At 55.7% G+C, this 27,123-nt stretch overlaps 1 protein-coding gene and 1 long non-coding RNA gene across 5 annotated transcripts; one reads left to right on the top strand and one right to left on the bottom strand.

Moving 5' to 3' along the window:
• The first annotated feature begins 29 nt into the window (after positions 1-29).
• Positions 30-5,864, top strand: ZNF696 (zinc finger protein 696). Of its 3 annotated transcripts, none has more exons than XM_045777218.2 (3): positions 30-84; positions 1,465-1,568; positions 4,238-5,864. In XM_045777218.2, the coding sequence occupies exons 2-3, from the start codon at positions 1,553-1,555 to the stop codon at positions 5,344-5,346; spliced, it is 1,125 nt and encodes a 374-aa protein (XP_045633174.2). In that variant the 5' UTR covers positions 30-84; positions 1,465-1,552; the 3' UTR covers positions 5,347-5,864. The 3 variants fall into 3 exon arrangements, 2 of the variants coding, with proteins under 2 accessions (XP_045633174.2, XP_087720665.1); XM_087864539.1 differs by having other exon boundaries at positions 1,462-1,568; XR_015725675.1 differs by lacking the exon at positions 4,238-5,864 and adding an exon at positions 1,856-3,102 and having other exon boundaries at positions 48-84.
• A 460-nt stretch (positions 5,865-6,324) lies between these two features.
• LOC148109396 (uncharacterized) lies at positions 6,325-26,881 on the bottom strand. 2 transcript variants are annotated; one of them, XR_015725677.1, is made up of 6 exons: positions 26,812-26,881; positions 25,194-25,293; positions 23,890-24,040; positions 22,924-23,134; positions 11,425-11,588; positions 6,325-10,956 (listed from the first exon to the last, which is right to left on the bottom strand). It is a non-coding gene; the product is annotated as an uncharacterized LOC148109396 (long non-coding RNA). The 2 variants fall into 2 exon arrangements; XR_015725676.1 differs by lacking the exon at positions 26,812-26,881 and having other exon boundaries at positions 23,890-26,784.
• Between the last annotated feature and the right edge of the window lie 242 nt (positions 26,882-27,123).

The raw sequence follows: 27,123 nt of genomic DNA, 5'->3' as shown, positions 1-27,123 counted from the left end.
CCCTCCTGCAGCCTAGAGCGTCACCGGAAGTGGCGCCCTGCAGCCCTGGGAACCGCGGCGCCTCGGGCGAACGGCGGGCTGCAGGTGAGTGGTGATCTGCTGCGGGCCGTGCGGGAGCGGGAACCTGGGGCCCGGACGCGGGTACGTGCTTATGCGAGGCTCTCGCTTCGAAAGAGCTGCACGTGCGCCGTGGGGAGTGACAGCCTCAGGGTAGTGTCCCCCTGACCAGTGTGACGGCATGGGGGCAGTTCCCCCGACCCCGGTGTGACAGCCCAGGAACAGCCCTCCTGACCGCTGTGACGGCCCCGGGACAGCCCTGCCTCCCACCCAAGCCCGTGCGACGGCTCTGGGGACCCCTGACCAGTGAGATGGCCTTGGGGACAGTCCTCCCCCTCCGACCCTGGTGTGACGGCCTCGGGACAGCCTCCCCTGGTCACTGTGACGGTCGCCGGGGTCACTTCATTCCCCGCGGCTCGCACACTTTAACCGGCCCTGTTTTTTAGTTGAGATGACGTGGTTACCAAGGCTTGCTCTTCAACAAGCTGGGGATGCAGTGTCCGTGCAGGTGGCTCTCCGCCAGCACCACGAGCTCGGTGTCAGGGTGGCCCCCCACCGGTGCGACCGCGGTGTGCCTGGAGGCTGCGGGTTGTCCCGCTGCCCGGGCTGATGGGTCCCTTGCCCCGAAGGTGTTACCATCCTGAAGAGTAAAAACTGATCTTTTACTTTACCTTCCTTAATTGCAAATGAGGTGGGACAAATGAGGAACTTTTATTAAAAAATACACTGGCTACTCGTCAGCGTTCTTTTGTGGGTTACTTGGTGACTGTTACGTTTGTCATGTTTTCTCGTTAACATATAGTGGTCTTTATGTATTAAGGATGTGAATCTATGTTATAACGATACCACCACCCCGCCCCCCCAGGTGGTGGTGGTGGTGCTTCTTCTTCTTTTCATTTCCTTCTCTTTTACTCTAAATTTCCTTGTGTAGTTAAATCTGTCAGACTTTACCTTTGGTGTTAAGCATAGCAAAATCATTCCTCAATCCAAAACTGCACCACTCAAATAATTTTTTAATTTTTTTGGTTTCATATTTTTATATTCAAATCTTTATCATTATCAAGAAAAATTTTGGTTCCCTAGATGTGTCTCCAGAGATTTGAGGACTGACCAATGATGCTGGGCTTGTTCATCCTGGAGCAAGACCACTGCAGGCAGCTAGCAGGTGCTGCCACCCCCAGCTGTGCTCTCAGCCTGTGGGGGCGGCGGGGCTCAGGGAGGCCAGCATGGTCCAGACAGCATTCCCAGAGGGTACCTTATGGAACACTAGTTACTGGGGTGTCTGTTTAGTCATGACTTTGATTTCTAGCGGCAGACACAGGCCCGTGGAGTCCCCAGGAGTGGCTCTGAGCTCACCCCCACTCTCCCTGTCACTTTCTCCCCTTGTCTTCTTTCTTACTCAAGCAGGTGTTCCCACTCCTGGTGCTTCTGCAAGGCACAGCAAGGAGATCCCCCAGGCTTGGGTCTCCAGAACACCACGGAGAGGGCTACCCTGATGGACACACACACAGGTGAGGGGTGGACAGCCAGGTGGGGTTAGGGAGGAGGGGACAGCTTAGGAGGGCTCTCAGAGCCCACCTGCCTGGCTACTAGGGGATGTCGCTGGGCTCAGGCAGCACTGCCCTGCCCTTTCTTTGCCTAACACGGCTCCCACCCCTACTGCCTGCTGTCCTCACCACTCCCTGTTCCATCCCTTTGCTCTCATGGCCAAACTCTGCACCCCTGTCTCTTTCTCTGCCCCCGCCCCTGCCTGGAGACTCCTGAGAATGAGACTATTAATTCTGGCCCTATTTCTCAGAACCCCGGCTAGCCTGGGCTCAGACTAGGTGACCCAGAAGAGTATGAGGAGTGAAAATCTGGCTAGCCTCCCGCCCACTGCCCTCCCAGGCTCCGGGCCCCACTCTATTCTGAAGATTTAAGGCCGTGCTTGCAGGCTATCGAAGCTGAGGACTCCCATCCAGCTTACTATGGTTGCTGTTGCTACAGTGAGAGACAAGCAGTGCTCAGGACAACGCCGCCTTCCCCCCAGCACGGACGCACGCACTGCCTCAGGCTCTTCCACCGTCATACTCTGAGTGGCATGTTCGGCAGCAGGAGCCCGGGTGGAGTATGGCCGTGGCTGCTAGAACATACTGCGTGCCCCCGCCCCCCACCTGTACCTGTTCTCCCTTGAAGTCAGAGAACCCGTGTCAGGTGATTCAGCTACTCCAAGTCCACGAACAAACACTCATCCCTTCTTAGGGCCCTGCCATGAAGCCACCCTTCAAGTCCCGGACTTGCCTCTCCCTCCCTCATCTGACCTTAATCCTGGCCAGATCTGGTCCAGTTGGGGTTCTTCACAGTCCCGCAGTTTTGGGCTAAATAATGATTTTAGCAAATGTCAACACACACAGAGTGGTGGAAGAGAAACAGGTCACGACAAAACACACATTTTTAAAGGGACTAAGGGGCACCATCCCTTGGTTGCTGGTCCTGAGCACATGCCATGGGATCTGTGGCCTGAAAGCGGGATGCAGGCGAGCGTGAGACCAGTGGTGGGTCTCATGGGTCTCATGTATGTCAGTCGGGAGACCGGCATCTTTGCCACAGACTGAGTTTCTTGGTTAGAAACCAAGTTCTAACCTTTTGGGAAGACTTCCCTCCATCAGGGTTTCTCAGCCTTGGCACTGGACATTCTGGGATGGAAGAGTTCTCATTGTAAGAGTGTCCTGGGCATTCTAGAATATTCAGCATCCCAGGACTCTACCCACAGGATGCCAGTACCACCCTTCCCAGTTGTGACAGGCAAAGATGTTTTCCCACATAGCCAAATGTGCCCAGTCGAGAATAAGGGCTCCATGTTTAGGGCTCCTCAGGGCGCCCTGGGAGCTGATCACTGAGAGGACCCCCCCTCCAAACACACACACACAGGGCTGCCTGCTGGTGCCTGGGATGGCCTCGGGAAGCAAGCAGTTCACAGGACCCAAAGCCTGACCCACTGGAACTGGAAAGGGTGTATGTGCCCCCCCCCATTTTAATTCTGAATAATTCTTGCTTCAAAACCAGTGCCTATGAGTTGCTTTCTTGAACCTCTAAGTCTGCCAAACCACAAGACCAGACTGGGCCTCCCTAGAGGGCTTCCTGTTTCTTAGCCCTGTGCCTGGGGCCTCTCCCCATCTCCAGTTGCTCAATTGAACAGCCGCCTTGTTAGGGAATTGATGGAAAGTGGCTGTGGATGCCTGCCTGCTCTAACCCGCCCCAGGGAATACTGGCCTTGTCCCGCCTCCCCCCCCCCCTCCCGCCCTCCGCCACCATACAGGGGCCTTTATCACCTGGGCTGGCTCAGTTCTTGAGAGGTGTTCCAGTGCAGCGAGGCAGGGATGGACCCCTTGGAAAGCTACTCTGGAGGCTGATGGGCTTGCCCTGGGGCTGCCCTCCTACCAAGCCACCTGCAAGGAAGTGTCCTTGTCTCACCTCCCAGGTGCCCCCATAGGCCCTGTGAACGTGGCAAGAACTGCCTGGCATCTGTTTTGCAACCACATCCCTGAAGCCATTTGTCTAAATGGCTGTGTGCCTGTGCCCAGGAGCCAGCAGGGCCGGGGCCACCAGCAGCATCACCACCGAGCAGCCAGGCCTGGGAGGCCCCTCAGTCCAGCCGGCTGGCGCTGGTCGCTGGCTGTTGCTTACTCTTGGCACTGATTTCTGTCTGAGGAAGGATTCTCTTGCTTGCCTGGACCAGAGGCCCTTTGCGTTTGGTGGGTTGTCGGGAGGCGTCAAGGACAGAGTTGTCTTGGAGAGTCCAGGGTTGGAGAAGTGAGCTGGGACCAGGACGTGTGCCGCCGGGGCACTCTTACCCTGTGCCTCCTGGTACCTCTGCTGGCTTGCTGCCAGTGTTCTTTGCCTTCCAGGCCGTACAGCAGAACCAGGATCACCCAGAGCCTGGGCTTCTGTCTCCTGCCCTCCTGAGCCTGAGGGTGGAGGCTCAGAATACCCTGGAGTCCCAGCTGAGGGACCGCAGGGGCCAGGCGCTGGGGAGAGCTGGGCAGCAACGGGCTGGGCAGCAATGGCACAGCTGTGTGCTGCACGCTGGTACCACAGCTCTGCTGTTACCCAGACGGCCAGCCCGTCCAGTCCCGTGCAGCTGTGTGCTGTCAGAGCTTCCTTAGGCTTCCGGTCACACGTCTCTGACCCTCTTTTCCAGCTTCCCTGGCACAGGCATCAGGCGGCGGCCAGACTTCTGGCTGTGCTGCTTCAGTGGCAGAGCGAGGGGCTCAGAGCACGGAGCCAACGCCAAAGCAGGAGGCTTTGGAAGAAGAAGGGGCACACCATGGGGAGAGAGTGCTGGGCCCGTTACAGGGGCCTCCCTGGGCACTGGGGCTTCTGGACAGCTGCAGGAATGAGGAGGCTGGAGACAGGCCCAGAGATGCCCCTCGGGTACCAGTTGTTTCTGAGAAACCTAGAGGGCAGAACAGCCTAGAGAGCAGTGTGTCCCAGTTGGATGCCACCCTGAATGCTCGCTCTGCCGTGGGCGGAAGAGGCCCCCGAAAAGGGCGGCCTTATCAGTGTGGCACCTGTGACCGGAGCTTCAAATGCTATTCGGACATGGCGAAGCATCAGAGCATTCACTCTGGGGAGAAGCCGTACGCGTGCAGCGACTGCGGGAAGGCTTTCATCCACAGCTCGCACGTGGTCCGGCACCAGCGCATCCACCACGGGGAGAAGCCCTACGTCTGCAAGGAGTGCGGGAGAGCCTTCAGCCAGAGCTTCAACCTTGTCAGGCACCAGCGAATTCACACGGGGGAGAAGCCGTACGGATGTGCTGAGTGCGGCAAGTCCTTTGGTCAGCGGTCAGACGCCGCCAAGCACCAGAGGACGCACACGGGCGAGAGGCCGTACGTGTGCAGCGAGTGTGGGAAGGCCTTCCTCCACAGCTCCAATGTGGCCCGGCACCAGCGCACCCACCACGGGGAGAGCCCCTACGAATGTCAAGAGTGCGGCCAGGCCTTCAGCCAGAGCTCCAACCTCCTCCAGCACCGGCGAGTGCACACAGGCGAGAAGCCATATGCCTGTCCAGAGTGCGGCCGGGCCTTCAGCCGAAGCTCCTTCCTCAGTGAACACCGGCGCATCCACACTGGGGAGAAGCCCTACGCGTGCGGGGAGTGCGGCCGAGCCTTCAGGGCCCTGTCGGGCTTCTTCCGGCACCGGCGGGTCCATACCGGGGAAAAGCCTTTCCGCTGCACCGAGTGTGGCCGCGCCTTCCGCCTGAGCTCACACCTGATCCAGCACCAGCGCATCCATGGCGCAGACTGAGCCTCCCGTGGGTGAACTGACCTGGATGTGGTGGGCGCAGCGCCCGTGAAACTCTGGCTGCACCTGCAGGGCCATGTACTTCATCCCACCTGCATGAGGAGGATGAGGGAGCTGCCGGTGCTTTAAGTTCTTGCCCATGGGGAAATCCCCGGTGTGTCTGCTGCTCCCCTGCCCACCAGTCAGAAGAGAAGGAGGAGTCTGAGGGAAGGCTGGCTTTATGGTGGAGATCTGATGAGGACACGTGTGTCCACTGAAACTAATTTCACATTCGTGACACTTTGCTGACCTATAATTCACATATGGTGAAGTGCACAGATCCTAAGGGCTGGGTTTTATGAGATTTGACAGATATAACCTGTTTTGACCTTTAGAACCACCATGCTATCAAGATAATAAACTATCTCCATCACCCCTTCAAGCCAAACCCCTTAGCCTCAGAGGCAACCAGTGATCTCGTTTCTGTCACTAGAGTTTTGCTCATTCTAGAACTTTATGCAAATAGACTGATTTAACATATACTTTTTATGTCTGACTTCTTTCCTTCTGCTTCATGTTTTTGAGGTTTATCTATCAGTCATACTTTGTTTTGGGTTTTTGTTGTTGTTGTTGTTTTCTTAGTTCCATAGCACTTTTTCAAAGGCAGGAGTCACTTTCTATTTTGTATCAAAGCTCTGTGTTTGTTTGTATCTCTCCATCAAAGTAGGAGCTCCTGGAGCCAGAATTGTTTTAACACAGCCCTCCATACAGAGTATGGAAAAGCAGAATATACTCCACCAAAGAGTGTGAAATATGTAGGGAGTGTGTGACAGATGGCTTACAGAGGAGACCACAGGCTCGGCCAGAGGAGAAGAGAACACAGATCTGCTGTGTTTTCACACCATTTCAGAGTATGCAGCTTGCAGAACTCTGCTCAGCCTCATAACGGCAGTACAAGAAAAGGAAGTTTAAGATATTTGTACTTTCTTTTTTTTTAATTTAAGTTTTAGTTAACATACAGTGCAGTATTGGTTTCTGGAGTAGAATTCAGTGATTCAAGATATTTGTACTTTCGGGGCACCTGGCTGGCTCGGTTGAGCATCTGACTCCTGATTGGGCTCAGGTCATAATCTCAGGGTCATGAGATTGAGCCCCGTGTTGGGCTCCATGCTTAGCATGGAGTCTGCTTGGGATTCTCTCCCTCTGCCCCTGCCCCACTAGGGTGCTTTCTCTCAAACAAACAAACAAAAAGTACTTTCAACAAATGTTTCCTAAGCACTTACTTGTCCAGGCTCCCTGCCACTGTTCTGGGAGACAAAACCAGCATGACATGAGCACTCAGGGACTTCACAGGTTAGAGAGCGAGACAGACAAGGAAAGTCATTTGTGTAGTGCCCAATACAAAGCCTGGTAACAGAAGTACCTCCAAGGAACTAAGCCCAGGAGAGAGGTGCACACAGATGATCGGGGCGAGGGAAGAAACTGGGAGGAGCTCCCAGGAATGGGGGTTCCTGAGCTAGTTCTTCAAAAGATTTAATCAACAGATGGGCTAAATGTTGTGTACAAAGCAGGGGCCAGGGTGCACGAGGGGGCGTGAAAGGGGATGAGAAATGTGCTCACTCACGGAACCTTGGAATCTGCAGTCAGAGAAGGCAGACAGTAAAATTTAAGTGAACTCACTATTCATAACTCAACATTTTACATCACACCATGGCAGCGCCATGGATACAGATACGTGTTATTTGCCAGGTAGGAGTGGCCAAGTATCTTTGTTGCATGTCCTAGAACTCTGCCATAATGAACTGAGTGAGGTCATCTTGTTGGAAGTTTACTGTGATGACTAAGATAAATCTAAGCAGCCCCCTGGCCATGAGTCCTAACGTCCATTCATGATCCAAATCTGTCCTGGTCAGGCTCTGCTTTGATGTCACTTCATGGTTATCATCTGCTCTAGCTTAACTGCTGATTGTGAGTTATTTTGGGTCCTGTAACTGGCTGGGACCTCCAAAATAGCAGTACCAGTCTAGGGCTCTTGTGGGCACCTATTTCTTTGCAAATGTGAGCTTAGGCCAAGGGTTGTGCAGCCTGTAGGATACAGTTGCCCTCAGAGTGGATTCAGTGGCACCACAGCTACTGGGCTGCTGACTCTTGGGCCAGTGGTGAGGTGGAAAACTGAGCCCGGGATTCCCATGCTGAGCCCAAATCCTCAGATAGGCTGAGGGGTCCAGGCTCATGGTCCCTCTCAGATACCAGTAGAAGCCAAAGCAATCACTCTTTAGAGGAAAGCTTCTGCTACTTAGACCTATAGTATTGCTGTTTATGAGGTCAAGCAATGAGCTTAGAGATCACCAACCACACTGAAGATCTCACTGAATGGGGGTCAACAAAAACACCAAACAGTAGTCATAAACCTCAAAGAACTGCAGATAATGAAATTGCCAGATAATGCAGGCAAGGGAATGGTTATGTATGAAGTATGCACAGAAATAAAGAGGGCAATCACAGCAAGGAGAAAGCAATAAAGGACTATCAGGCATGGACAGGCAGGGTTTTTAAAGAACTTCTATAAATGAAAAATATAATTGTTGAAATAGAACTCAGTGGGTAGGTTAAATAGCAGATTAGACACTGCTGAAGAGAGCATTAGTGTAGTGGAAGATGCATCCAAGGAACTCGGATACCACAGAGACAAGATAAAAAATCTACAGGAAATGTGAAAGGATTTATAAAGCAGAATAAGAAGGTCTGGCATGGACCTGATAGAAGCCCCAGGAGAAGAGAGAGTGAAGGAGAGGACACCCAGTGAGGCCCCGCAATGACATGCGCCACGATTACACAATTTCCAACTTTATCAGCAGCTGGCTGCCACAGCCCACCCAGTCCCTATTCTCCAGCCAGGCTCAAGCTCCGTATTGTGCAGGGTTCAGAATGGAGGTGAAGGTGAAGTCAGGCAGGGAGACAGCAGCCAACCCCACCTGGGGAAGATGAGTGTTTGCATCCCCAATTTTAACTGGCCCAGTCTCCCCATAATCAGGCCAACAAAATAATCAATGAAAGGAGAGGACACTGAACTTGTTACCAATACACTGGCAATTCCAGCCATCCTCAAGACCCAGAACCGTCACATTCAACATGTAAGCCACAAAGGACAACTGTTAACAAGTCGTGCCAATTGACAGCTGAGACTGCGTGGAGGGGCCTGGCATTGGTGCAGGCTCATTTCACTCTTCAGAAGGATGAGATTCTGCACTTTACAGGACTGGATTTTTTTGGACCCCTCCATTTATGGTGTTCCTAAAAGCTTTTCTTCATTTAATAAAAAAACTTTAATTCACACATCTGGGAAGCATAATGTATATGAAGCAGCATAAATAAAGAGAAATCCACACCTCGACACAACACAGTAAAAGCACAGACCAGCAAGAGAGATCTTCACATCTGAAAGGCTTGATCACCCACAAAAAAGAGCCACCGTCACACCTATCAGCAGACTTCTCAAAGCAACACAGGTGGCAGTTGGCTTAGCCTCTTCGATGTGCTGGGAGGAAACACCTGTCAACCTAGAATTGCATGCCCAGCAAAATTATTTTTCATAAAGAAGTTGTAAACATTTATAGATATATAAAATATAAGATCATTTATCAGTAAGGAACTTTCACTGAAACGACCTCTGAAGTTTATACTGCAAAGAGGAGGAAAATGATCGCAGAATGATGGTCTTAGATATGACACGGAGTGGTGAGCAAACAAAATGACCAATATGATAGTGAGGCCCAAACACTGTCCGTATAAAAGAAGAATGTCGACTGAAATACCAGACAATAGCATGTCTGCTAGAAGGGGGTGTAAATGATCTAAGATCCTCCTACAGCTGGGAAGGGGCAGAAGACTCTTTAAGTTTAGACTTCGATGAATACGTGTAGTATAATTTAATGTTAATTAGTAAATATGAACTGTATATATTTCCAGTCTGATAGAAAAAAATGCAATGATTTAAAGTGAACAACTATCAGTTAAAAACATAAGTTGGAAAAGAGAAAGATAAGAAAAGGACTGGGCAGATAATCACAGAGCAAGATGGCAGAACAGGTCCATAATCACAGTAGGTCTAACTGGAGGAAACTTCCAGTTAAAAAATTAAGATGGGTAAGAGGGGTCTGTTACTCAGAACCACAACATAGATGAAGACGGAGATAGACGGAGGCGAGAGCCCGCCAAGGGGACGTCACGGGCTAGTGAGCTGTCCCAGAGACAGGACGGGCTGATGTGCTCTACAAACCCCAAAGCCAGTGCTCAAGGGCTCGAGCACCAGTGAGCCTCGCCGGTGCCCACAGGACTCCTGGCCGCCTTCTTCACTCCTACATGGTGGGAAGCCGGTCGTCGCCAGGCATCTGAGGAATGTTTCTGATGTGCAAGTGAGCAATCAAACCAAAGGAAAAAGAGATGGTGCAGGAAATGCAGAAACGGTGAACAAAATGATGACTAGTGACCTGAGATGGGAAAGGAACTGCGTCCATTAAAAAAGAATAAATAGTATTCTAATTCTTTTTAAAGATTTTATTTATTCTTCAGAGAGAGCGAGAGCGCAGCAGGGGGAGCGGCAGAGGGAGAGGGAGAAGCAGGCTCCCCACCGAGCAGGGAACCCGATGTGGGACTCGAACCCAGGACCCTGATCATGACCGTAGCTGAAGGAAGACGCTTAACCCACTGAGCCACCCAGACGTCCCTAACAAATAGTATCTTAAAAGGAAAAATTCAAAACAATCCTTAGAAGTTAAATGTGATAGCCAAAATTAAAAACAAATTAGTAAGTCGGCTGAGAGGTGAAGTGAAGAGATCTTTTTCAAAAAGGAAAAGGCGAAGAGGCGGGTGAGGAGGCAGACAGATGAGGACCAGCAGGAATTCCAGGAAAAACCAGAACGAGCTGGGAGTGGGGTGGCCGGAGACCTCCTCTGAGTTTCCCCAGGACCGACAGACGCACGTCACCGCAGTGGAAGCCCCTGCCAGCTCCCCCGGTGACAGCGCGCACAACACGGTGTGGCACCGGCGGCCGCGCGTGAAGGCCTGGCAAGCGCCCACGTGGCGGACCCCACAAGGGATGAGGAGGCTTGGGGGAAACTCCTTCACAGCCGTGTCACAGATAGAAGACAGCGGAGTGAGGCTTTAACAATTACACGAGAAAATAATTTGCAGCCTAAAAGTTGGCACGCAGTCGAATCATCCAGTGTGATGGTAGTAGAACAGCATTTTCAGATGCGCAAATTCAGCAAAACTGTTTCCTGACTTTTGTGAAAGTGTTCTTCACGAGACACTAAGCGGAGGTCTCCAAAACAAGGGCGTAGTGAGACAGAGGACTAAGAAGGCTCCAGTAGACGGGTCCACAGCAGCGCAGCCAAGGCCCGCCCAGGATGGGCCGACAGACTGTCCGGGAGGAACGGCAGAGCTCCGCGGCCAGCCTGGTTTCCCACAGCGCACCCTGCGGGCACGAACATTTACTACCCTTCCACGTGCGAAATACACTTGCCCCGTTTAAGGCTCCCAGAGTCTCGTCCAGCCGCCACGGCCAGCACGAAGGGGGAGCAACACCTTTTCGTCAGATCGGGAAGTGGAGGAGATGCCTCTGGAGCCAGAGACCTAGCAACGAAAAACAAAAATTACCCCACCCTCTGCAACGGAATTTTAAGACACCTCCCATCCCAGGGCCCCCTTGAGCTGAAGAGCCTGGAAGGAGAGCCTGGCCACGGGCACTAGGCAGCCCCGCCCCAGCGGACAGGCTCGGGCAGGCTGTCGGGGCCCTGCTGTCCTGTCTGTTCAGGGAAGGATATGCAGCACGTCTGCGGGGCCCCTGCCCAGAGCGGGGACAGAGTGTGGGCGTGGGGGTGGCACACAGGCCTCTCACGGGACGATCAGACTCTTCCCTGAGTCAGGGCTTGGGGTCCATCCTCTTTAGGGCCCCTCTGCCGGTGCCAGCACCCCGCACAGCCTTCGCGGGTTCCACAGTGGGCACAGGTGGGAACACGGCTCCTGGCCAGGCAGCCAAGTGGCCACCGCCTCCCGTCCGTCCCTCTGTGAAGAAAGCCTGAGAGGCAGCTCAAGACTCACCAGCTGAAGGGGCGCCTGGATGGCCCAGCTGTTAAGCGTCTGCCTTCAGCTCAGGTCGTGATCCTGGAGTCCTGGGATCGAGCCCCACATTAGGCTCCTCGACTGGGAGCCTGCTTCTTCCTCTCCCACTCCCCCTGCTGTGTTCCCTCTCTCGCTGGCTGTCTCTGTCAAATAAATAAATAAAATCTTAAAAAAAAAAACAAAGACTCACCAGCTGGTGGGGGGACGCACTTGGAAAGGGGGGACGCACTTGGAAAGACGGGCCGCGGGTGTCGGCCACCTTCTGTATAACGGCAACAAACACACGAACATTTCATTGTACAAAATCCCCAATATTGCTTTAACAGTGAAAAAACCGCAAAGTTGAAATAGGGCAGAGACGTGCACTCAGAATTCAAGGTCTTTGCTTGCTGGGTCAGGAGCCCACGCAAACTTCTCCCTCCGCACCTCATAGATCTTCTCCACAGACAGCAGAGCCTCTCAGACCTGCAGAGAAGACCAGGGTTCTCGGGAAGTGCCCAGGACACAGGTCAGGCCACCAGGGCCGTCAGGACCACCTCCTCCTGCCCCTCAGCACAGCCACCCCGCCAGGGCTGCAGAGGGACCTGCCGGGGCCAGCTTCCCCTGCGCAGCCCAGGCCGCCACCATGTGGCACTCACAGGAGACCCGGCCAAGCTCACACCCAGCAAGTGGGCTGAGTGCCTCCTGGGTGGGGCGATGCAGGCAGCCTGACGCTCAGGGCCACCATATCTAACTGGGCCCGCGTCCCAGAGCTCTCAGGAGGGAGGACACATGACAGGGAACTTGGCATCAGACGCATGGCAGTCAGGGGGGTGACCATCCTAGGAAGGACCCATGCTGACCACAGGGGCACAGGGGGCCAAGCTGGGGCCCATGAAGCAGGTGACACTGATCTGGGGATCCCGGCAGCTGAGCCTGGGAGTGGCCAGGGCCCCAGACTTGCTCTCCGCCCTGTCTGCAGCCTGCACGCTCAGTCTTATGGCCGCTCCAGCAGCTTCTCCAGCAGTCTGGCAAAAATGGGGGGGCCACACTTCCCGAACGGGCCCCTGGCCTGCCCACTGCCCAGAGAGGAGAGGGGAAGCCCTGGGGGGCAGGGACCGTGCCTGCACCACCGAAGAGCTCTCAGAGGATGGGGGCAGTCATCATGGCCCAGACATCCCAGAGAGGGAAAGTGTGGACGTCTGACACGTGACAGGCAAAGGCCTTAGCCAGAGAGGAAGGGAGCAGGCAGAGGAGCCTTCCCGTGCCCGAGCAGATGCTCAGCCCTGTTCCACCGTGTCTGGTTTGGGTTTTGTTTTGGTGGGCAGCAAAGCAAGGTTTGTTGAGCAACGGTACAGGGATATACAGCTCCCGAAGGGGGAAGGGACCGAGAGGTTGCCCTCTGTTCACCTTTCAAAGGAAATCAAATGTATCCAAACCGAGGCCTCCTTTCCTGGCTCCACAGGCCTTGGTGATGCTGGACAGGCCGAGGCCCTGGGACAGCATGGGGCAGATGACAGCAGCGCACATGGGCCCCGGCGCCAGGCCTCCTCCAGGAGCCCACGCTCCCCTCCGCCCAGACATGGGTACGAGTGGACGTGCTGCCGCAAGGCCCAGAGCAGCCCCAAGAGCCGCCACCGCAGCGCGGCCGGAAAGGTGGCAAGTCTCCCGAGCGGTCAAGAGGTGTGGGCTCCACGTCCAGGGGCCGCTCCAGAACGACTGCAGTGAACACTCCAGGGGCCTGAGGGCAAAGGGAGGACAGAAGACACTGGGCCGGTGCTTACGTGGAGAAGAGGGAGGGGAACGTGGCGGGGGGGGGGGGCACACACCAGAAGCTTCCCAGCAGCTGCTTCTGGGGATCCAGAGATTGGGGGGCGGGTGTGCAGGCTTGAGCTTCACTGAGTAGGAACATTCGTTGATCTAATTGCTTGACATTCCTCACACAGGCACCCCACTACTAAAAACTACCCTCTGGGGCCGCCGGAGGGCTCCGTCAGTTAGGCTCCAACTCTTGGTTCCAGCTCAGGTCGTGATCTCAGGGGTGTGAGATCGAGCCCGCATGGGGCTCCACACTCAGCGGGGAATCTGCTTGAGATTCTCTCCCTCTGCCCCCCCCAAAATAAACAAATAAACCTTGGGGAAAAAAAAAAACCACTGTCCTCTGCACCTGTGGACACCCGTCACGGTGACGCGGACGTCTGTCACGGTGAGGAAGTCTCCAGGCCCACAGCCGCAGCAACGAAGAGTAAGGGCCCTCCCCAGTGCAGAAGCAGGAAGGGTGAGGCGGGAGGGCGGGGAGACTGCGCCGGCAGGTCAGGTGACCCAGGTGACATGGACAAGCACCCTGACTCAGGAAAATGGAAAATCTGGATAGGCCTGTAACAAGTAAGGTACATGAACCAGTAACTTCAAAACTCCCCACAAGAAAAGCCCAAAGGACTTCACTGGAGAATCGCGACAAACGCTTAAAGAAGAATGAACAATTCTTCACAAGTTTTCACAAAACAGAAAAGGAGGAAACACTCCCCAACTCTGAGAGCAGCATTGCCCTGATACTACAACCAATACTACAACCAAAGGCATCCAAGAAAACCACAGGCTGGCCTCCACTGCAAACACAGAAGCCGGAATCCCCCACACGGCTGGTGAAACAATCCCACGATATGCAGAGACCCCACACCGGGATCCGAGGACGCTTCCTGGGGACGCAAGGGTGGCCCACCCGACAATTAACGGAACACACCCTATCAACAGGAAAAAGAAGCACACAATCATCTCAAGAGAAGAGGAAAAAGCACAGAGTGTGTGCTGAACACCTGCTTTCCTTCTGGGCGTCCAGAAGGTGGGTGTGTGCCAGACAGCGCCACGGTGCCCAGCCCCGTGACCGCCCCACCCCGAGTCTCCAGGGAGCGTCCTGTGGACGGCATTCCACGCAGGCTGTCACACATCGCTGGGGAGGGGATTCAGCATGTCCTGTAAGGCTCCGCAAGCCCGTGCATCTTTTCCCTTCGCTAATTTTGCTCTGTACCCTTTCGCTGTACGAAGTCAGAGCTGTGATTCTGCGCCAAGTCTGGGATCCCACAGAATCACCAAACTTAGAGGTGGTCCTGGGGCCCTTTGACGGGGTTGCTGTAACAGCGGGATTCCCCTGCACTCAGACTCACCGGCTGGTGGCCAGAGCGTTACTCTGAAAAGGAAGGATGTGGGGTGGGGCGTGACACCGTTGGTGCCGGGGGTGGAGGCAGGCACCGAGTCGTCCATGGTGTGAGACCAGCGGAAGTGCTGTCCGTTGTGAGGGGCAAGAGTTACCTGGGGGATCTGGAAATGGTAGATCCAATCCCAAGAGAGTGGGCTTGGATCCTCGCGCTGCTTTTGGCCACACCGCCTCATGGGACGGAGAAGCGCAGCACAGAGGATGCTTTGGGCTTCTCTTCTCCAGGTGGGAGAAGCAGTTCCCCAAATTCCCAAGGGTGAGCTTTGGATGGGTCAAAAATGCGATGTGTTTGCATTGCTCTCCCCTCCCAGTGGGAGAGAAGATTGTCAGAGCAGTTCCCCGGCCTGGAACAAAGCGGCAGATTCGGCAGCTGACCCGCACCCCGCACCTCCTATTGCAGCTGGATCTTCCCAGAAGCCGGAACGTTAGCCCTGGGAGGACTGTAACTGTCGGGGCTGAGAGTAAACTTGCGGCAAGAAAACACGGAGTTTTTGAAATGATTTATTTTGTGTCTACTGCATCCACGTGTATAGTAAAAAACATGGAATCAGAATGTTAAATGCTTATGATTCCATAAACGCTAGAGGGGTCGTCCCAGTCAGGAAGGTGCCAGGAAAACGCATCGGCGGGACAACACGGCCTTGCTCTGTGCAGCCCGCGGGGAGGTCAGAATTTATACTGAGTCCTGGAAACACCAGAGTCCCTAAGTGATGGCTTTTTACCGTGATGTCACCTACCAGAGTCTCTGGGGAAGCAGGCCCTGCCCCCGGATAGAGACGCGCTCTGGAGTCCGACAAGCTGCCGCAGCCGCTCCTGAGCCCTCCGTGGGACTCTGAGCCGGTGGGGTTCTGACCTCCACACAGAGGCGCTGGTCAGGGCCGGGGACGCTGTGCGGCTGCGGAAGGAAAGCCGCGGGTCTGTGTGGAACCCTGAAGGCACAGATCCTGGACCAGGCCCTGAGCAGAGAGCAGACGCGTCTGCTGTGGGGTGTCTGCTCAGCAGAGCAGGGCTGATGGAGGCCCCGGCGGGCCCAGACCTGGGACGCCGCAGCTTTAGGACAGCCCCGTCAGGGCTGCCGGCTGGACCAGCGAGTGTGCCTGCAGGTGCCCACGGGGAGAGGCCGCGTTCCAGAGGGGCCGACAGAAACCAAGTGTGTGTGTGTGTGTGTGTGTGTGTGTGTGTGTGTGTGTGTGTGACACTGAGCGCACTCCTGCGTGAGCCTTGCACGTCTGCAGGTGGGCGCATCACCCCCTCCCCCACGCGTGCACGCGTGGCTCAGCCCTCGACCTGACACTTCCCAGGTCAGCGCTGTCTGCAGGGGTAGAGGGAGCACCGGCCTCGCGTCTCTGCAGCCCTCAGGGGGCAGGTGACTGTCGAGCTGTCTCCGCCACTCGCTGGGTCTTCAGGAGAAAGGAGACCCACACACTCAGACATAAAGCCATTCAGAACTTCGTGGAGATGCGGCCCTCTGTCCTGCCCCATCCCTGGAAATGTCTGGGGAGATGCTTTCGTCCCCAGGGCACAAAACCCAGACGAAAGGTCTGGGGGAGAAAGAGGACACGTGAAGAAGTGTGAGGTCATGATGGCCGAATGTGAGCTCCAAATCTCTAACAATGAAGAAAACCCTGAGATCCGGCCGTGGGAGGGGGCGGAGCGCGGGGGGTGCGGAGTGAGCTCTGAAACCACACGGTCGCACCGGAGTTATCTGCACTGGCCTGTGACCCCGGCGCTCCAGGAGAGGCCTCTGAAGTTCACACCTGGCTTCTCTGAGCTTCGGGCCTTTTCCCTTTCCCCGGAACCAACCTTAGCGGTGCCAGGTCCTGGGGGGCCTCCTAGTGAATCACTGAACCGGGGTGGTTTTGGGGACCCCAGCTGAGCAAGCAGTGAACAACCCAAAAAATGAATCAAGAAAATTCCATTTACAACAGCAGCAAAAAATAAAACACTTACAAATAAATCTAACCCAAAAAAGGTACAAAACTTGTACTCCAAAACTTTGTTGAAAGAAATTAAAGAAGAAATAGAAGGCTTGACTTTGTTAAGAAGACAATGCTTCCCAAACTGATCTACAGACTCAGTGCAAGCCCGGTCAGAATCCCCGCTGGCCGAACCCTCAACGTCAGGTCAAATTTCAAGGGACCCTGAAGAGCCACAAGAATCCTCAAAGAGAAAAGCAAAGCTGGAGAACGCACACTTCCCGATTCCGAAACTTGCAAGAATCAAGACTGAGCAGCGTTGGCACAAGGACAGACACACAGATAAACACAAGCAGAACGCGGAGTCTAGAAGTAACCCAGCCACCCGCAGCCACGGGGCCTTCGATGGGGGCCACGGCCCCCCATGGGGAGCGGAGGGGCTTTCCAGCAAATGGGGCGGGACAGCTGCATGTCCACACGCAGAAGAAGGAGGCCGGACCCCTACCTCACACCACATACACACACACAAACACACAAGCACAGAAAAGATGCCCGTTAGCCGTTGGGGAAATGCAAATCAAGCCCACAGTGAAATAGCGCCTCACGCCCACGAGGCTAGCGCTCCTCGTCTCTCCGGCACCTCACTTATTGCCCCCCGGCCCCTGCTCTTTTCTTTAAATACAGCAGGTGGACCAACTGTGCTGAGAGGCAGGGGTGGACGAGCCATGAGGTGGGGTTGTGTGGCCACGAGGCTGACACCGTCGGGAAAGGGGTGCTGAGCAGAGGCGCCCAGGATGCCCCAGGCCACAGCCAGGAGCAGCGGGCCCTGCAGGGAAGCCACGGCGACCATGCCTGGGGTCCCTCAGGCCACTCAGTGGAGACCCCGGACCCTCTTCCTGACGGTCCCCTTGGGCCAGCAGGCTCCACCCCTTCCCTGCACACTGGCCACACGGCATCCTTCCCCCAACCAAGCAGCTGTGAGCCAGTGCATAACCAGGGCATCTTCTCCATCTGACAAGTGGGGACGCGCTCAGCTCTCGTCTGCTCCCGCAGAGTGAGGCTGGCCTGGCGCGTGCACAGCCCTTTGGTGGCCAGGCCGTCCATCAAGTGCTGAGGGCGCTCGGTGAGGCTGACCATCTGAACACCAGCCGACAGGGAAGCAAACATGTGTCCCCAGAGCGCAGGACACCAGCAGTGACCAGCAACCCGGGGACAGACCGACCGGTGTCACGCCGAAGAAGGCCGGGGAAGAGGCCTGGGGATGCTCCTTCTCGGGCAGAGGCCATGGCTGCACGTACACATACGGAAGGTCTGAGCTGTCCGCCAAGGTGAGCGCGGACTCACGCAGAACTCAGTGTTCAACATGAAAAAGTAGCACTTTATCTTCAAAGACCTTCCCACCAAGCGTTGCTGTCTCCTTCGCTGGCCCCTCCCGGCCTCCCGCACCCCTCCCCGCAGCCACACGGTCCTCACGGGTGCACGAGGCACGGTCCGGGCAGCTCTGGCTCCACACCCTGTGCCCGCCTCTCCGGCGCTCCTGGACACGAGTGACCAGGCAGGGAAACGTCTGCAGAGCATTTGGCCGTCCTGACCAAACGGTGTAGCCTCTGAGGGCCCAACAAGGCCAGGAGAGGCAGCAACCAGCCGACGGCAGCTCAGCCCTGGCGTGGCGCGTCCAAGCTGGAGGCCACGGCCGCCCGTGGCACCTACTTGCACCAGTCGCTGGAGAGTTATTTTGGAAAACTTTTTTTTTTTTTTAAAGATTTTTAAAATTTATTTGAGAGAGAGAGCATGAACAGGGGAGGGGCAGAGGGAGAAGGAGCAGCAGACTGCCCTCTGAGCTGGGAGCCTGACCGACCTGGACTCCATCCCAAGACCTTGAGGTTATGACCTGAGCCGAAGGCAGACGCTCAACTGACGGAGCCCCCCAAGCTTCCCACGACAACTTCTTTTGTTGTGTATTCATGACCTGGTGATTTCCCATAAAATGTGGCAGCCCCCGCAGCAGCACACCTCAGGGGGCCTGTGCGGCGTCCACCCTGAGAGCACAGAGCACACCCAGGCTCGTGGACAGGAAGCCCCCCTGCACGCTCCCAACAGCCCTCACCCCTGCTACTAGTTCTCCAGCTCCCACTGACACCTGGCAGCCGGAAGCCCGGCACACAGCGGTGTGGCTGCAGGGGCTGGATCCCAGCACCCAGGCACCCACGCGGGGGGTGGGGGGTCACCACTCCAGGGTGAGCCATGCCGTCGCTGGCTGGACGTACACGAGACATGACCTAGTGCCAGCTGTGTTTACGGTTTGCACAGACTCTCCCGACGTCCTTCTAAAACCAGGAAGTGCCTTCTAGCTCAGGCCCCCGTTCTGTCACCAGAATCCCGAGGCCACTGTTTTCAAGTTCAGACTACGCAGGTTTATAAATGACAGCGTAGCAGGTAAAAGCTGTAGGATCTTTACACGGATGCAGAAAAGGCACCTGACAAAATCCCATACCTCTCACGATCAGCAAACCCAAGAGCTCAGGCGCGAGGGGATGACATAAGAGGCATCCGAACTGGAGAGGGAGAAGCAAACGGCCTCTCCTTGCAGACGGCATGATTGTGCAGCTCGAGAACCCCAAAACATCTACAGGATATCTAGAGCTAGTAAGAGAACGCAACCCGGCTGCGGGTACAAGGTCCGAGCAGAAAGTCAGGAGCCGGCTCCATTTGCAAAACCACCAAAAAGGAAAATATCTAGGAATGAATTTAGCCAAGGACAGCGACAAAACGCAGCTGCAAGAAATGAAAGAAGGCTACATAAATGGAAATTCATCCCGTGTTTGTGCGCTAAGATGGACATATTCCCCAAAGTGACCTGCAGATATAACCCAGTCCCCACCCAGATCCCCAAATGTTTGCGGAAATGGACAACCCAATTCTAAAATTCTCACAAAAATACAAGATACCCAGGATAGCCAAAAGAGTCTTGAAAGAGAAAAGCAAAGTTGGAGGAATCCCACATTCCGATTAAAAAACGCATCGTAAAGCTTTAGTCACCGAGACGGCGTGCTGCTGGCACCAGAATGCACGCGTACAGATGGACGGAACGAAGCTCACCGTCCAGAAATAAACTCACGCAGCTACGGCAGGCTGGCTCCCCACGAGGGCGGTGGGGCCACTCCACAGGGAAAAGGCATCTTCAACACATGCTACTGGACTGTCTGTGTGCAGAAAGCAGCAGCACACCCTTCATAAAACTTACTCAAAAGGGATCAACGTCCTAAATCGAAAACAAGAACACTCGCAAAAGAAAATGCAGCTGTACGTCTTCATGAATGGTTTTCAAATATGGCATTGAAAGTATGAGCAACCAAAGATCTAACAGCTAAATTAGACTCGTCAAAACGTGAAAACTTGGTGCTTCACAGAATACCATCAAGAAAACGAGAAAACAACCCATAGGAAGGAAGAAAATCTTTGCAAATCATATATCTGGCATTAATCCAGTGTCCAGAACCTATAAAATACTATCCCACATCAACAATGATGACAAATGACCTAATGAAAAATGGGCAAAGACCCTGCACAGGCATTTCTCCGAAGAAGATGAACACATGGTCAGCAAGCACATGCAAAGATCAACATCTCGGGGCGCCTGCCAGGCTCAGTGGGTTAAGTAACCAACTCTTGATTTCAGCTCAGGTCAAGATCTCAGTGGTAAGATGTGGCCCGGCTTCGGACTCTGTGCTGAGCGTGGAGCCTGCTTACGATTCTCTCTCCCTCTGCCTCCCTTCCCCCCCACCCCCAGTCGCTCACAAGCACGCTCCCTAAAAAATAACTAAATCTTTAGCAAGTCACTAAACTTCTCCGTACCCTGGACTGCTCATCTGAGAGACGCTAACAGCACCCACCTCACCGAGGACGGGCCAGAAGCCGTGCAGCCACAGAACACACGCATCCACACTGACGGCCCACTGTACCCACAAAACCCACATTTGGGGCACCTGGGTGACTCAGTCGGTTGAGGGTCTGCTTTTTGGTTTCTGCTCAGGTTGTGATCTCAGGGTTGGGGGCGTCAAGTCTTGCCGGGCTCCATGCTCAGCGCGGAGTCGGCTTCAGGCTCTATCTCTTCCTCTGCCCCTCCCCTTCTCTCTAAAATAAATAAATCAATCTTAAAAAAAAAACAAAACACCCACATTTCAAAAGCTGCCCCTGCACCAGAACCTTCTGGAGTTATCCCCCAGGCCTCCCCTCAGCCCTACAGCGGGCAGGTAGCACTCCCTGTACTGAATGCACCCAGCCCTCCGCACCCACACACTGGAGGTGGGGGGCTAGACGGCGGAGAGGGGGCGACACCCCCCCCCCCATCTCCACCCGCCTTGCCCCTTCCCAGCCCCTCGGACCTTCCCGGCCTCCGCTTCGCCCCTCCTCTTCTCCGCCCCTCCCACCGCCCCACCTCCGACCTGCCTCCGCTCCTCCCCACCCTGCTTCTCCTCCGCCCCCGTCTCCGCCCTGCCTCACCTCCCCCCCGAGTCCAGGTTCCGAGCCTCCTGGTGCCCACGCTGCGCGGCCCCCTGCGCGTCTGGGCTCCCCGGCTCCAGGGCCCCTTCCCGCCTGCTGCGTCCGCCCTCCTTTCCTGGGCTTTCGGGGAAACCGCGGTCTCCCATCGGGGCACGTTACCCTGTGCCTTCCCCCCGACTTCGGCGTCAGCTCCTAAGCCCGCAGCTTCTCCTTAGTGCCTTCCATCCGCGCGCCTCCGCCCTCCTCCCGACCGTGCGGCCTCGGCCTCCGTCCGCGAACGCTTCCCGCCCCTGGGGCAGCCAGCTCCTGGCTCCCCGACCGGGCCGCGCCTCCTCCACGCCGCCCTCCGCGCCGGCGGCTCGCGGCCCTCCTCCTCGAGCCCTCCGGCCTTTTCCTTTCCGAAGTTTTGCCTTTATTTCTCTCTTGCTTTTCATTTTCACCGCGTCTCTTCCCTGCCTAGCGTCTACTTGCTGGCGTCTCCCCTCCGCGGGCGCCGGGCTGCGTCCTCAGGGACCACCTCCCGTCCACCAAGGGCCGTCTCCACCTCGTCCCCAGAACACAGCGAACACACCGCGAGCGGGCACGATGCGGCGGCGGGCCACCCGCTGGAGCCCCCGGGGACGGGCGAGGGTCCCGAGCGCGCGCTCCCCGCAGCACCTGCCGCCGCGCCCCACGCCCGGGGTCTCCGCGGCGTCTGCAATGGCTTGTGTCCGAGCCGTCGGGTGCGGCTCTCGGAGCGGAACCGGGCGCGCTCGCGGGGCCAGACCACCTCCGGCTTCCGTGCCCCCGCCCCGAACACCGGTTTCCCCACCCGGGCCCCACCGTTCACTTCACAAAAAATCCCTGCTAGGAAGTTAGGCCCTGGGTTCAGGCGCTGCCGTCTGTCTGCAAGAATAAACCCCAGGGGGGCGCCTGGGTGGCACAGCGGTTAAACGTCTGCCTTCGGCTCAGGGCGTGATCCCGGCGTTCAGGGCGTGATCCGGCGTTACGGGATTGAGTCCCACATCGGGCTCCTCCGCTAGGAGCCTGCTTCTTCCTCTCCCACTCCCCCTGCTTGTGTTCCCTCTCTCGCTGGCTGTCTCTATCTCTGTCTAATAAAATTTAAAAAAAAAAAAAAAAGAAAGAATAAACCCCAGGGCGCTGAGGGCGTCCGTCCTGAGAACCACGCTTCCAAGATGCTCTCCTGCCTTTTTTCTCCGACGGCTTTCCGCGGTCACTCGTCCTGGCGGCCTGGCCATCTCTGCAGGTCCAAACCACACATTCATACGGAACATGTGAATCTCCGCCCACTCACGAGCCTGCCGCTCTGAACACGGAGGGAAAGATTCGAAATCCTGTACAAGTCTCCGATCTTTCCGAGGGACCTTTTCCCATTTTTAGGCCTGTGCTTGGTAGAGAGACCGCGAACTGCGAGCAGGGGCGAAGGGGCCCGGCTCCGGCCAGGCGCAGGAGCAGGTGTGGCCCCACAGCCGCCCTGCTGCCCCCGGAAAGACAGGGCGGCACGGCCAGCTCGCTCACCACCCCCGTCGGCTTCCGAAGAAATAACCAGGGCGAGAAAACAGACACAAAACGCAAACTGAACAGAGAGGACCCAACGTCGTGGCACCTGAGCGGCCCTCGCAGCTCTGGCGGTTGGGCCCGGGCGCGAGGATCGGGGCGAGCAGAGCCAGGCAACCGGCTGGTCAGCTGGCCGCCCAGCTCACTGCACACCCGCAAGGACGCCCGTCACACGCACCAGGACTGTGAGGAAGGCCGAAAACAGCCGGCGCCGTCAAGGATGCCGAGAAACGAATTCCCGCTCCGGCCACGCGCGGGCCCGTCCCCCACAGCGCGGACGGTCCCCACCCGGCCCACGGTCCCGCTCACCAGCGTTCGCGTAAAGACGCCGTTCACAGCAGTAGCAGGAACAAGCCAGACGTCCATCAGCACGTGCACGGACAAGCGGAAGGACGAATATTCACCCGGTGGAATGTTCTCAGCCATGAAAACGAACCAAACGTACCGACACGGGCTCCAGGGACACAAAGGGACACATATCGCACGATCCCCTCACATGAAATACCCAGAACGGGCCCACCTATAGAAACAGAAGGCTGGTCAGAGGTGGTCAGGAGCTGGGGGAGAGGGAAAGAGGAGTACGGGGTTCCCTTTAGGGTGGTTCGGGGCTCTGGAAGCCGGTACAGGTGGTGGTGGCACAAGGCTGCAAACGTACTTCTTGCCACCGAACTGCACACTTTGAAGAGGTCACGGCTTGGCTTTTCTATTATATAAGTTTTATCACAATTAAAAGAAACACAAAATAAAAGCTTCTGTAACTTTCTGATGTTTTCCAGGAGAGAAAAAGAGGATTTGGAACGGGACGTCAGGCACAGAGAGAAACCCTGCTGGCCCAGAGCACGTGGCCAAACACGGTTGCCTGCGAGCTGAATCCGCGCCACACATGCTTCCAGCCGGCCGGCCAGCAGCTCTGCACACCGCGGGCAACGTCTAACGTTTGGGTCACGTCATCCTTAACAGTCCCAATTTCTGCGACCTGAACGGATCAGCCACCCGGAACGTGTGGGCCTCGGTCTGCACATACCCACCTAGACGTGAGCACACACCTCACGGCAGGGACAGCGGGGACATGGAAGCCACCCGGCTGGCCACAGAAGGGAGCAGCCCAGCCCCCCAGTGTCTCCCCTAAGACTACAAAAAACTAGTAAACACCACTGGGTGTTGCCCAGAGAAAACAGCAAATGCTACAAGGCACATATTCCAGGGCCAGGCATGTCATTGAAAAGTGGAAATATATTCGGAACAGAAGTCACACTACCTGATTCTAAAACTCACGTCTCATTCACCGGGAAGGGATACGCGAATCCCATGGTCGAGCCACAGGTTGCTCTCAGCGCCAACCGTCTCAGAAGCAGACCCCACCGCAATCTTTTCCAGCAGGTGTCTTCTTTGTTGCCGGGGACAAAGGGAGCTATTCACACATCATCTGATACAGGAACGGGGTAGAGAACGGGAGAGGGAAAGACAGGCCAGCGACAACCCTGTACCTCATGCCTTGTTCTTTTGTTGTTGTTTTTAAAGATATTGCTTATTATTTATTTGAGAGAGAGACTGAACGAGAGAGAGAGCATGAGCAGGGGGAGGGAGAGGGAGAAGCAGGCTCCCTGCTGAGCAGGGAGCCCAACGTGGGGCTCCATCCCAGGACCCTGGGATCCTGACCTGAGCTGAAGGCAGACGCTTCACCGACTGAGCCCCCCAGGCACCCCTACCTCATGCCTTGTTAACCATGTTTGCTTTTAGTCTTTGAAAGACATGTGGTTACGTTGATTGTTACCAAGCTCACAATTATTCCTCGCAAGAATCATTTATTTAAAACAAAAACAAAGCCAAAAAAAAAAAAAAAGACCCATGGTGGCTGAGAGAGGGCGCGCTCAGGCCGTTAGCCTCTGTCTCCGTTCCAGTTCGACGGGATTCTTACTTCTCCCTGCGTCAAAGCAAAGACTGGCTAAACATAGACATGAGGGCCCCAACTCCACGGCCAAGGCCAGACTGAGGACCCCTTGCACGGCACTCACCTCACTCCCTCCCCATCCCTTACCTCCCCTCCTCCACAGAGAACAGGGACTGAGAATAAACCCTACTGATAACAAGATTATCCTGGCCTGGATTTTCTTTGGAAATGGAGAATATACTTTCTTTCAAGCTCGGCTACAAGTCACAAGCAACGGAGCCTTCCTTCACTGAGAGCATTTCGGTGTCATGATAGACGGTTAGAACTTCTGTTAAAGCACTAAAAAGACCACCACCACCGGGGCCCCTGGGATGTGAGACGGGGTCCAGGTTACTCTGACACCTGCTAGTGGCTGCCGCTGGCGGAACTCACCAAAAGGGCTCTGACTAGTGACCAACCACACCCACCCCTGAGGGCCACTCCAGTCCCCGCACGCCACACAGAAAGCAGCACTCCCTCTGAAATTTGAAATAAATGTACTTTACGTGAACCCAAAGTACATATTTTCAAATTGACAAGATGACATGCAAATTAAGAAAGGCTCAGGGGCTAAAAAAATGAAGAATGCAACATACTGAAGGCTGTGGCTTTAAAAGTGAAACACTGACAGCAAATAAAAGACTCAAACCTGGTGTTCCCCACATCTTCCCTGATTTGCTTTTGGTCTGGTTCCTTCCCTTTGTATTTCTTTGAGTTTCTAGCTTCATCTGTTCAGTATTCTCTTCTTCCTTTAATCAAAGAAATGTTTCAACGTGACTCCCAAGGGGAAAAACGCAAAGCCAACACTGAAACAATGTCTTTGATGGGAAGAAACAGGAACTGCACAGAGAAGTGATAAGATCACCCCCTCCCTCTCCTTCTCCAGTGTGATAGCCAGGCCCTTGCTCCGCACCACCTGTATCCGCCTCCCTCTCCTTCTCCAGTCTGATAGCCAGGCCCTTGCTCCGCAACACCTGTATCTGTCTGCAGACGCACACTCCTCCCAACCGGTTCTCCAAGCTGCAGGCAGGGCTCAATTAGACTAAGCGATTACAAGAGCCCAGCCAGCTGGTGAACAAAATCACAACCCACCTAGCAAAGGCCACTTCTTCCCAAAACTATCCTATTATCTCATGAGGGCAACTTTATCCTTCACCAAGAATGGCTTCAAATCAGACACTTGACCACCTCCCCTGGCCCCTCCTTTATCTGTAACTGCATATCCCCGACTGTAAGAAAACACAGGGGCCGGGGAAGCATCGTGGAAGACCCCAGGGCAAGCAACAGGTCAGCTCTGAAGGTGAGCCTCGTCCCACGTGGCACCCGTGTGCTATGACCTGTCGAGCCGGGAGCTGATGGTGCAGCCAGCTGAGTCCACACCTAAAACACAGCAACAGCTAACCCAGCCCGCAGCCAAGAGAAGAGCAAAGGCACACTGTCCATGAGGTCTGTGTTGGATCTGACAGTCCACAGATGTATTCGTTCTTGACCCCCGTTGTCACTCTTTTATTAGTCTCTCCAGAAACAGCTTCCGCTAACAGGTCCTGAGCATTTTCCTGGGTTTTATACGTCATCATGCCTATACTTTTAAGTACTACAACCAAGTATTGGGAATGCACACATAGACTCCACTGAAAAGAGCCCGTTTGCCAACTCTAGCTGAGTACTTACGGCTTTAGAAGTGTCAGACGAGAAGAAAAAGGAAAAAACCCTGTAAACTCAAGGTGTTACAAGATTACAGGGCGTTACTAGCAAGGTGACAAGGAGGAGGGCTGCACGGAGTCAGGAGCGAGGAGCTGGAAGACCGGCTCCCTAAGCTTAGCCGGAGTTGGACAGGCAGGCTCCAGGGCAGGAAGCCCTTTAGGGCAGAGGAAGGGGACGTGGGGTGGGTCAGCTCCCCTGAGGACTGGAAACCCTGGGGCCCTGGGACTGGCGCAGGCGCTCTCCCTGTGCAGCAGGTGTGGTCCCGGCCACCCCACCCCCACCCCTGACTCCGTTCCGCAGGAACAGGGGGCAGGGAGCAGGGACAGCCTTGCAGAGAGGGCAAGGGGACATGAGCAGGAGGCACCCCGAGGGGGGCACCGAGGCATAGCAGGGGTCACCAAGGGCACAGCCCAGGTTACCGAGAGGAATGAGCTCAGCGGCGGGAACAAGTCACCCAGGGCACGGCCTCCTCTGGGCCCCACGCTAGCCCCTGCGCCCTCAGGCCGGGTCTCATCCCCTCTGCGGGTGTGCCAGGCTCCCCGGAACCCCCAAACCCAGAGCACCTGCGCCCCCGGCCAGGGTCCGCAGTCCCAGACGCACAGTCGCTGCCCCCACGTGCTGCTGGCTGCCGCGGGGGCCTCTGGGAAAGCTGGCTGGCGCATGCGCAGCTGATGGGGCGGGGCAGGGGCGGGGCGGGCCGCACAGGAGCGGCCAGGGCCAGGCCAAGGCTGACCACGGTCCCTCCTGGACCCTCGCACGCTGTGCTGGGACTTGGGCCCTGGAGGAGTGCAGACATCACGCTGCTTTTGCTGTCTGAACGCTGAACGGGTTACTGTTGGAGAGAAGCTCACAGAACCATGGTGGATGGCCAGGGC

Source organism: Ursus americanus, chromosome 9 (assembly GCF_024610735.1).
Source record: "Ursus americanus isolate L20-20 chromosome 9, mUrsAme1.1.p, whole genome shotgun sequence".
In the NCBI taxonomy this organism is placed as follows: Eukaryota; Metazoa; Chordata; class Mammalia; order Carnivora; family Ursidae; genus Ursus; species Ursus americanus.
This window is presented reverse-complemented; position numbering and strand designations above follow the sequence as displayed.